Genomic DNA, 11,865 nt, shown 5'->3' with positions numbered 1-11,865 from the left:
TACGAAAATAGTACGTCATGAATTTGTATCAATTCATTGCAAAGCCCTGCTAGAATTCATTAGAAAGCTGTGCAACTTCACAGTAAACCTAATTTTTATCCCCCAAAATGTGATATAGTAGGCCAGAGCAAATCACTGTCACACAACTGTATATTTTGATTTATTGTTTTCCGAGTATGATGGACAAGCTATAAATTATACTGGACATTTAAATTAGAAAAAAATATGGGAAAATTAACTTTGACTGACTTCAACGATCCAACACATTGCAAAGACAGGATAGACATTCAAAAGTTTAGCTTTAACCTAGATTACGTCTAACTGCAATGCAGTTCATCCGCAGCTTTAAGTAACTTCTCCATAACGCATTATTTTCATTTTATGTACAGCAGTTTACCTGCAGCCAAAATTAAACATTTTGTTCTTGTAACAAAAAAAGAATACTGGCTTAATTTCATGAGTCAAGTCAGACAAAGCACACTGCAGTTAGACTAAAAAGGGGGCCTTTGTCTTCAGCGCTGAAGGCTTTGAAGTTGGGTACACGTGGGTGTGTTACTGAAGGCACAAGAGAACCCACCCACAAGACTGTAGGGAAATACCATCCTCAAAGACATTGAAGTGGCTACATTCAGACATAATATGGTCTGCCATAAATTTGCTAAACAAAAACAAATCCAAAAATTATACGGTTCTTGAAAATATTGTTTTTTATTTCTTTAGGCAAACATCCTTTGGTGCTACACAGCCGTCTCCGGTATCAGTAGACACCCCCCTCCCCACTTCCCCTGGTCGCGATGGGCTATTTGGTGGATGCATGTCCTTAGATGGAGGTGTTGATGGATACTGGGATAGGAGTAACAGAGAAACACAGGGCCCTCTCACTTGAAGACTTTGCCCTGGTTGAAAGGCTTGCCTACATGTTTGAACTCTCCCTCCCATGCAAAGTACTCTTTCACCATGGTCTTGCACTCGTCGCTGTCCACATCCAGCTTACGCCACTCATATGACTCATAGTCAATCTGCCAATCTTCAGAAAGCTGAGGAGAGAGGGTTCACATAAGCCCTTGCTTAGAAGACTATTACACCCACAGAAACTTAATACAGTGCACAACAATAAGGTAAGTCAAACACCAGCACAGAGACAAACACTGACTCACAGAACCCCAAGTGATCATTTAAAAAATAATTTGTTGAGGTTCTGTGGACACACATGCCTAAGCACCATACCAAGAGAGGCATTAATACAAGGTCATGATTAGGGCTAGAGCATAAATTAACAGCACTCATAGGAAAGAAGTGGTTGAAAATAAGAAAATCTTGGGTAGTGGTAGGAGGGTGAAAAAAGAAAGACCTGGGTTTCTGACCACAGAAGTAATAAGGTGATTGAGGTTTCCCAAGATTTACCATTGTCCTCAACATCCAGCAAATAGATGTTCATCACACCATAGGTTATTCATAATACAAATCTAAAATCTATTTTAACACCTATAATTATTTTATAGGCAGTTCACAACTGGCCCTGATCCAGCCAATTATAACAGCATTCACAAAAAGAATGTGGCACTCAACTGTTGTGTCTCACCGTACTTTACAAGTAATCCATTTTTGATAAAGGCTTGGTACAGGGAAAAAACCTTATATTAAAGTATAGTGGGTATTAACAGGATATAGGTGAACCAAAGGTTCAGTTTTCAAATCAGTGCTGCTAGGAATCTTATTTTTTTAAATATTCATTTGCACAAGCTTAACTGGGAAATACCCTTCGTGTCACAGATAATAGGCCAGCTGAATGAGGCTCATTCTAGGAACTCCCACTGCTATTGTACTGGGAGCTCTTATAGATACACAACATTGACCAGAACTGTATTTTAAAAAATAAACTTTGTCAAAGCAAATAAGCAGCAAAGTCATAAGCATGAATATATTAACTGATGGTTCTATGCGTTGTGCTAGTAACCAAATAATTCAAATTAACCTGTCAATACCTAAAGCATCATATTTTCATTTCAATTTAAGTGACATTACGTGTGGTTTAAAGGCAATTTACCTCACTTAACTGGTTGTAGGTGTATTCTTTCTATTACACCATGAAAGCGTAACAAGTCATTTACAGTTTCTGATATTAAACAAAATGATTCAGTATATTAAATACATAAATATTAAATGACACAGCACACTTACCTAATATGCAACAGAAACGCCGACAATTGACCGTGTTCAGCAGGCAATCTTTACTTTTACTGGGAAATGGTGTGTGTTTTTTGGTGTCTGCTAAAATTTTATTTTAGCACACACCAAAAAACCTCAAAGATTCTGCCTTGTCAAATAGAAGTTATTCTATAATTTGTCTTTTTGTTTGAAGGGGGCAGACTTGATTTCTTAATGACTTTCTTTCCACCTTGCTCTTAGCTACGTGTTTACATCATGATTACCAAATGTGTCTAATAAGTCACTTGGCACCATTACCGAGGCAGTCCCTGATATTGCGTTAATGGACAAGCTGCTCAAAAAATATAACTGTACTGAACTACATGGTGATGTCAAAAGCCATCTGAATGTCACATTTAACCAGTATTTCCTCAAATTGAGAAATCTCATTCCACCGTCTAAAGGCTTGGTGAATTGTGGTTGGGGAAACAATTCAAGTAATTCCAATTTTCTCTTCTTGTGACTACACTTAAATACCAACCTGCAACCAGGATCAGCATGCATGGGTAAATTCACCCCTTGTTCATTCGCATCTAAATTTGACATTTTCCTAATAAACTCCTGACTTTAATGATAGGAGCCCCGCTGCTTTTGTAATAGTCTTATCATAATTACATTTATACAGCATCCTGCATTCACTTTCGCACCCCAGTGTGCATACAGTGAAGGAAAAAAATTTAATATAACGGTAACAAAATGTTATTCACAGCTTCAGGGGCAAATCAAATGCATCCCCGCTGGCACATGAACTGTATGTTGCATTGTCATATGAACCATAATCTTAGGTTTGCAGCCTATATCAATACACTTGTTTAGAGCTATTTTTGGCCCATATCATTGACCCCAATATTACCATGCATCCCTTGTGTAAATGCGCACAGCTAATTAAATAACTGGATCAACTGAGAAGAGGTTTGGAAGAAGTGGGATATAGAGGGCTCTTTGGGAACTGTGTTCAGTGCATCCTTTGCAGCCTGTGCTGACATGCAAACAACGTGGGAATGACAGGAAAGTTCCAGAAAGGAACCACATACCGTGAAAGCCAGATCCTGTCCTCTGAACACCCAGATGCCAGAGATGCTGCTGTCGTTGTTCGAGCCGAAGAGGATGACGCTGGCGAAAGCGTTCTTGCGCAGTTTGTCCAGTCTCTGGAACATTCCTGATGGGAGAGGTTGGAGGAAAGGAGGCAAGAATATTTAATTAAAAAGAGGACAGCTCTCTACTGGGCGCCAATCAGGGAAAGGGTCACAGGCTCTATGGCATGCCCACGCGAGATTTCAGGCTCACCTGTGATCAGGTTGCAGCTCATGAACGTCATGGCCAGTTCTTCGGGGTAGCGGTATTCCCCATACCAGATGGAGTAACCCTCACGGTCAAAGTGCTCCCAGAAGTGGGGCAGAGCCACAGTCAGTGTATCTTCGTTGGAATACTTGCGCTTGAACTCATCCAATACAAATGGACTGGATGGATGGGAAGACAGTACACACATCAATATATTGGTGATGGGCTGCACCACATGGACAACGACCAAAATGGTGGAAATGTAAATTCATTTTCTGATTTTTCCAGACCTCCGGGTCTCTGTACTTAAAGATTTCTGATGTACACCAGACTAGTTATTCTCTAGAAAATAACTAGGTCAACTACAGCCTGCCTGCCTTCCTCCCAACCCCTTATTCTACGAGGTCCTGATTGTGCTCAATCATTTCCCTTTCTGAAGGGAAAAAATGGAACATCAGCACATCAGGGAGAAGTTTTACATATTAGCAAAGTGCGCCGACCACTTGATTAGCCTATAGAAACTTTGTCTCTGTCGTTCTGATTATTTAAATCTATAACACTGTAGGCACATCTCAGAACATAGCATGATGGTGGAACGCCCTGGAAAAACAACAAATCTTGACAGAATCCATCTTAACTAAGGAGGTGAATGATTTTTATTTGCATACTTTCTACTCAAATAGTATTTGGACAGCCTTTTTTCAAATTTTATTTAAAGAATCAGAGCAGTTGTGGCAGCAGCTGTTTAACCAACTGGTAGTAAACTAAACTTAAAAGTTGCAGTGTCACCAAGAAGGCACATAGGCCCATTTAAAATCACTGTTAACCTAACAGCAATTTGCACTGTAACAAACGAAAGTACCACAGTACAAATAAACTGTCTTTATACAGCTATGCCTATAACATTATCCAAAATATCATCAAAAGAAAGAAAAGGAAAAAACTAAAATGTATCTAAGGGGGAGTCAGGGGACCTATGGTTCAATCTGGAGAGGTGCGTCTGCAGTCTTCTCTGTCCTGACAGCAGTGGAAATCTCATTTCACCACCAGGGACAAGAACGAACAGGAGGAAGTGCAGGCACGTTGGGGGGATGGGTCAGACACCCAAAAGTAGCAGACCAGAGGGGTCTGGAAGGCATGGAGGGTCTGATCTTTTGTAAATACAACAAAACTGTCCCTTTAGCTACAGCGAGAGGCTAAGACCTAAGCTTTGAATGTGAGCAGATAGATAACCACTGGAGGGACAGAAGGGGAACCTGATGCTCATTTATACCTTATCACCCCTAGTGTGGATGGTCTTTGGCAAAGTGTGCAGGGAAAGAGGAGTTGGGCTGGGTTTTACCTCTTGGTCAGATGTGCAAAAGGGTCCTTGGCTTTGGGCTCTGAAGCCAGGGCAGCCTCACACTCGTCCATGTCCTCCTCTGGAGCTGGGGCAGGAGCCTTCTTCTCCTCCTTCTTCTCCTTCTTTTCCTTCTTCTCTTGCGGTTTGCCTCCCTCCTTGCCTCCCTTCTCCTTCTTAGGGGCATCTTTCTTGGGCTGCATTTCAGCAAACTTCTTGGCTGGAGAAAGAAGTGAAGTTCAACTGCTTGACTTACATTTTTTTCTTTAAATCAATTATTTCAGTTTTAAAGAACTTAGAAACACAAGAGGACGCAACTTGTCCATCAAGTCCTGCCGCAAACCTCGCCACAAAATTAAAACATGTATATTAACTATTTTCAATACATGAAATTAGATAACTAAGATATGTCCAAGTCAAATCAAGAATCCACTGCTGAATTTAACTTCCCTTTTAGAGTCACCTTGTAACTTAACTCATTAGTCCATTTGAACCAGATTTCTGTACGTTAGGTACAAAGGTGGTCGGAACCCAGAGAAATATAATGGACTGGAGCCCCATTTCTAACAGGACTGAATGTAAAACAGGCCTCTTCTGCACAGCCCTGCCCCATCTAAATACTCACCATCAAACTGAGCCATCTTTTCGCAGAGCTTGACTTCCCCCAAGACAGCTTTAAACTGGGGCTGATTGATGCAGGTCACAAACCAGCGTGTCACATTGGGGAAGGGCTGACGGAATGAAGGGTCCAGAACCTGGGGGAGCAGCGGGGGGGGGGGGGGGGGACACCATAGTTCAGCTTACCCACTTCCATACAGAAAATCTATGGATCGTTTATAAAAAAATAAATAAAAAAAAAATAAAAAAAATTTTTTAAAAACCCTTGTGTGTGGGCTCCTACGTTACGTTAGGTGACAGGTGCCTGAAGCTTTGTGTTGACCTACGAGTGTGAAACGGGTGTAACTGACCTGTTTGTAGAGCCACAGCAGAGAGCACACCACAGAGATGTCTGCCAGGCTGACCCTTTCCCCCACCAGGAAGGTGTGGGTGTTCAAGTGCTGATGCAGGACGGTGAGCACCCGCTTCACTTCCTCCTTGGCCTGTTCTGTGGCCTGCGGCACAGGAAAATGGCATTGTTAAATTAAGGCAATTATTAGACAATTACTATTAAACAAAATATTGGTCCTTGAGAAAATATCAATTTAGATATCTGGAGCAAAATTTATCTTTAGGCCTCAAGTAAAATACCTAAAGCTTTTGTATGCATGCAATTCTAGTCTTCCTGGTTCAAAGCCGAATGTGGCCGTCAGATACTTTTCAAATGACAAATGGAAGGAACAGGTTTCATTATCTGAGAAGGAGAAGAGAAAAAAGCTGTAAAACGTGTAGCACTGACTGTATATTAGTTATTGGCTTGCCAGTCATTCGTTGAGCATGTCAGGGGCTGCCTTAAAGCAAACTGGTTATTTTTCATCTGTTACAACCTTTGCCAATTATATAACACACCAAGAATGAGAAAACAGCAAAAGGTTTAAATCTGAACAGTGACAGAAGTGTGGTGTAAAGGGATGATGCAATACAAAGGGAAAGGCCTTGGGGTGGGGTGTGGGAGACTAGAAATTTCACAGCCACTTGTTTGCACATGCTCCAAGGACAAAATGATTATGAGAAAACGCACACAGCCAAATCATAACATTTGAGAGCATACAAAGTGTCTGCACATTAGAAAGAATCTAAAATAAAAAATAACATTTTCCTCGATGGTGTACTCAAGAATGCTCATTTTTGGCAAATATTCAGTAGCCTAATTCTGGCAGGTAATGATTACAGACCAATCCCAATTTTTAAAGGGACCATATCCATATGCCTACAGAGCAACATGATTCATGACTGCTCACATGTCACTAAACAAATATCATTACACAGTATATGCAAACATTACTTAGCTGCTCCCAGTAGTCCAAGCCTACTTATCTTAGTAAAACTTTTTGTCATCTTGCTTGTCTAAGACTTACTGAATAAAACCTGCCTGAGAAACCTGATAAATACTAGGTCTGAAGGACTCAAGTACAAGGACTCAAGTCGCCATGCGAAAGAAACCTGCAGGATTCCAACCTATAAGAACAAGAGTGCCACACAAAAAGAATCAACTCTTTGTGCACATAAACCATGAATTTGCTTCCTGAGGTACCATGGCAACCTTCTGAGCATTCTCTTATTGGTTTGAAAATACAATAAAAAACTTAATAGAAACTGCACTGCATGCAAATTAGCGAACAGATTTTCAGTTGTCAAGCCAATTCCACGTTAACTATAGAGGAAACAGAAGAAATACACAGCCACCTGACAGGCAGCAGGAGAGCGAGCACAGACCTGTTTGTTGAACTGCATGATGCCAAGGGTGGGGAAGACCCAGGCGCTGGCTGGGGGGATGATCTCAGAGTCAGCAAAGCTCACCCACTGCAATACCTGGGCGCTGTCCTGAGGAGTGCTACCACGCAGGGCATCGCTGCTCACTGCAGAGACAGGGAGGGCAGAGTGAGCCATTAAAGAAGAGACCGTTCTGCAGTCCTGCCTTCAAAGCACCTTCATGCGGAGACCTAATGCACGAGCAGACTTGAAACACAAAGGGGCCATTGAACCTAGACTGGATTTAGCTATAGAAGCATAGAAGGCATTTTTGTCACTTTCACATATCTTACAGGTACAGTGTATACCTAGGTTTGCATGAGGGACAAAATGTTTAATGTAGGCAAACAGGACCAACAAGAATTTTAGGTCTATTTTTATTCTGCTGAGTGATGAAAGTGCATGCCCTCTAGTGGCTTCTCTATGAACCACAAACCATTTTGTAATAAACAGGTGACAACAGCTCTGCATCACTTGTGAGGTGGTTACCACTATTACAACACACAGTAGCATATCATCACCTGCTCACAGCAGCAGAGGGTAGGAAAGATGATTTCTGGTACAATGTATACTGGTGCAGGTACACTAATGAAAATTCAATAAAAACCAAAACCACCTCCTTGTAGTGCCCTAAAGAAACACACTGCACCGGTACTTGAATGTGGCCAGTGACTGTAGAATGAGGTCTGTGGCTCTGACATACGTACAAAATCTTTATTCCAGTAGTTCATAATATGATGTGCGGTGTTTCCACAAGTGTTCTGTGATCAGAACATAAGCACCAGATGCTCCTTTGCCATTATATAAAGGGTAATTTATTTGTGAACACACAATGACAAATACAAGTAGTAACTACCAAAGAATGATGGCAGACAACATTGAGCCTAATAGCCCAATTAAGCAGACACCAAGAGGTAGCAGCATCAACTCTTGCATAGGGTACCATGAGCAATAAAGCTTAATCACCTGGGGTCAGTTTACAGTACACCAATTTTTCACAATTGCATCGATGACTGATGACCAAACGTATTTTACCAGCATTATTAGTATTCACTAGCAGTGACGCCAGGTCCATTCAGTCTCCTCATATTTTTTGGCCTCTCTCAGATGGACATTTTCATTTATTTTTACTTTGTAATATCTATGCATGATGATCTCAGATTATAGGAGTCTGAAGTATGCTCCAAAATATGACTGAGAAGATACTTCGGTAAAAGATAAATCTCCTTTCCCCATGTTGCTAGTTCCTCCCTTGAGTCAGCTGGCATCAAAGATGACCCAACAGTCACAAGATATTACCTAAAATGGGTATACATGGACCATAATGACATCTTAACATATTTGTTGGTACCCGATTCGTGGAGCATGTTGAGGCAGTTCAGCCAGGCAGTGGCGAATACAAGTAATTCATGGTTTACAAACGAGCAAAAATACATTGTCATCTTTTGGTTCCCTTTGGGAAAGTTAGCTTAATTGCGGGTTATCTAGTTAGTAAAATTATCTTTCTGGCACAGTAGTTACCGCCCTCCTAGCCCAGTGGTTTGCTAGATTGGTGTTAACAAGTATCCTGGAAAACCAGGAAATTCGGACTAGTTCTCCAGTCGTTGCAAATACATGAAAAATGAGAAAATGGTTTTTAAAAAGCGATCAGTGATGTCAATAAAAAGCGATCAGTGATGTCATGTTGTGAAGCACAACATGACAAAATGAATACAACAATATGACAGTTTGAAGTTTGGGTTTGGGGTATGTTTAATGACCAAGTAGAAGTGTCTCAAACTTGTATGAAAAGCCTGGAAGATCAGTGCTGTGAATTCACATGAGGCAGCAAGTTTTCTAGCCGTTTTCTTCAGTTGCTAGGCTACTGTAGCTAGATATTAGCAGCTTAGCATCATTGCTAGTCAAATAATGTTATCTTGTTTAGGTAGCTAGTTAGCGAATGTGACAGGACAGGGGTTTTTAGAGAAACTAGGTTGCTGAGGCTGCACTTGGCTTCCTCTTTTTTGCCTATTTTTTTTTTCTGACCTTAATGTCATTGCAATTGTAACAGAGAACCGAGTCTGTGAGAGAGTGAGGGATGAGGTTAGGTTAATGGGAGAGTTAAACTGCCCCTAGGTATGAGTGTCCGAGTGCCCTGCAATGGATTGGCAACCTGTCTAGGGTGTATTCTTGCCTCTCACCCAATGCATGTTGGCATAGGACCCAGCAACCCAGCCTAGGAATAGGTGTGTTGGATAACAGATGGATGGACATAAACCATCCACATTTTGTTTGAGTTTGTGCACCGCCAAAAGTTTTGGAAGCACCATGCCCCAGTTCACAGGACCGAACAATGTGCAATTTTCCCACCTTCAACAACAGTTTTAACAAACAAAATGTTTTGTGTAAGCACCTGACATACATTGCTTTAGTGTGCATATAAACTTTCATGTAAAGGTTGACAGGTTTTACCCCAAGTCTGTATATTCTGCCTTGTTTTTAAACCATGACCAAAGGATGTAGCCAACAGAAGACGCCACTTACGATAATAAGCAATGGCGTTGCTCTCAAACAGACAAAAACCATCATCACCCTGGAAAGCCGGAACCTGGGAAGGGGTTTGAGAGAGAGAGAAGCACAAAATTGTTTAGACATACCAGGTAACCTTTCAATTTAAATGTCCTGTGAACCCCATTTTAATTACCAGCTGGATACAAAACCACAGAAATTGAAATGCAATAGTAAAACAGATCACCTACCTTGCCCAGGGGGAAGTTGTTGAGAAAGGCAGGGGTGCGGTTTGTCTGTCCAAAGGTGAAGGCAGGGGCCGTACTGGCCACTTTCAGGTGGGCACCGCTGTACTGCGCCGCAATCTGAGCCTTGAAGGCTCTCCAGTTCTCTGGGTATGTGTAGAGTGTCTGTGTAAGAGAGGATGTTCAGGCCATAGGATTCCATGTTGAAAAAGCAAGGGTTGACAAATGAGTAGCATCACATTATACATTTCCAAGGGAATAGTGAGGTGCAGAATTTAAAGCAGAGTGAGAAGTTAGTGGGTTTTCATGGAAAAAGGTTTAACAGAGTCATTATACGCAATGCTATACAGCAAGCTATAACCACACGTATGCCTCATCCTTTTATTGGCCCTGCCCACTCAGGCATTAGTCAGTTTGCATGCAATACATATAGTAGCATACAATAGTAACAATACAGGCATAACACTGATGATACATTTACAGGTAAGGACCTCTAAAATTATATTACTCCATTTGGGTATATCAGGTGTACTGTAGAGTACCAAATTCAATTTCACTCTAAGACTCAAATAAGAGGAACAGCCACCTTGCAATGCATAACATTTTTAATTAGCTAGTTTCCCACCAAGCTCCTCACGCTATATAAAGGCTCCTGAAGAAGAGAAAGCAATGCGCAGCAATGGAATCAAACTAGCAAGCCAAGCAGTGATGCGGCAGATTCGGCTAGAAGGCCTGACAGGGTTCATTTACACCTTTGACTTTTCTTTATTGCGCTCCCATCAATCTAGCAAAGTATTAATACTGAAAAATACGAAACGTAACCGCTAAGCAATACATCTTCCCTTGCAAGCATTCACAAGCCTAACGTTAGCTTGCCTGTGAGACACTCCGAAAAACCTACGTGGCTCCTTATCGAAGTGGTGATCAGCATATTTATCGATCCGGATAAACGTAGGGCGCACCGCAAAGTTTCATACACAACTACTGTTTGTTGGCTTCCACCTTAATCTGTCGTCCATGGTTTGGCTCTTAAAATCAGTTTTTGCCGGAAAACGCAAGGCTGATTTTGCATGGTGAACAACAACCTAGCTAACGTTAGCAATGGTCTTTGTTCCTCCAGGTCTTGAATTTTAAATTGAACTTGCCAGCTCGTTAGCCCTCTGGCTAGTTATAGGTTGAGCTGACGTGTTTTTCCATTCACTTGAAGCCCTATAGTTAGCAAGGCGACAAGTAGTCCGCTAGCTACAGCTATTGAAAGCAGCCCGCTAGCTTGCAAACACTGAAAACTTAAAATCGGGTTGGGATGGTTGGTTTGTCATCCCAATTCAGTTTACAAATACCATAAGCAGCGTTTCTGGATAAGCGCTAACCCGGTATCAATGTGCATATTAAGTTGACGACGCAATTCCCAAACAGGACATATAGCCAATGACAGTCTAAGCTAGTTGGGTATATAGAATAAAAACTTCAGCTTGACAAGTCCTCACCATAAAGCCACCTCCCCCGTTAGAACACAACCTTAAACGTGGCATTTGTGAGTGCGTTAAAACACGTTCTTTTCCCGAAACGCAGCCAAGACATATTTCATCTTAGGTCCAATCTGTTATGGAAATATTAGTTTCTACAAGGTATTATAGGTCTACGTTAATAGACCATGGTCAAAGCTTAAAGGAGAGGGGTCGGATGAGACAGATTTGCATTGGATATTCATTCCTAACATGAATAAATCGCCATTGATTCCATATTTCTCATTCACTTACCCCTGCCGCCATCTTCAGGTCGAGAGAAAGGAGGAAGGGCGGCGCGCAGCTGTGACGTATAGACCACCGGGCACGCGCAAAACGAAATAAGGCGTGGATGGATTTCTGGAAGGGCTATCTATAAATGTATAACGTC

General features: G+C 41.5%; 1 protein-coding gene across 2 annotated transcripts; it reads right to left on the bottom strand.

The window, feature by feature from the left end:
* Positions 1–684: 684 nt before the first annotated feature.
* On the bottom strand, positions 685–11,826 carry eef1g (eukaryotic translation elongation factor 1 gamma). Of its 2 annotated transcripts, none has more exons than XM_035410249.1 (10): positions 11,730–11,826; positions 9,976–10,134; positions 9,761–9,824; positions 7,202–7,344; positions 5,797–5,940; positions 5,454–5,583; positions 4,832–5,048; positions 3,496–3,668; positions 3,243–3,367; positions 685–1,037 (listed from the first exon to the last, which is right to left on the bottom strand). In XM_035410249.1, the coding sequence occupies exons 1-10, from the start codon at positions 11,739–11,741 to the stop codon at positions 879–881; spliced, it is 1,326 nt and encodes a 441-aa protein (XP_035266140.1). In that variant the 5' UTR covers positions 11,742–11,826; the 3' UTR covers positions 685–878. The 2 variants fall into 2 exon arrangements, with proteins under 2 accessions (XP_035266140.1, XP_035266139.1); XM_035410248.1 differs by lacking the exon at positions 11,730–11,826 and adding an exon at positions 11,457–11,516.
* Between the last annotated feature and the right edge of the window lie 39 nt (positions 11,827–11,865).

The sequence above is a fragment of the Anguilla anguilla genome, chromosome 3 (genome assembly GCF_013347855.1).
Source record: "Anguilla anguilla isolate fAngAng1 chromosome 3, fAngAng1.pri, whole genome shotgun sequence".
NCBI lineage: Eukaryota > Metazoa > Chordata > Actinopteri > Anguilliformes > Anguillidae > Anguilla > Anguilla anguilla.
This window is presented reverse-complemented; position numbering and strand designations above follow the sequence as displayed.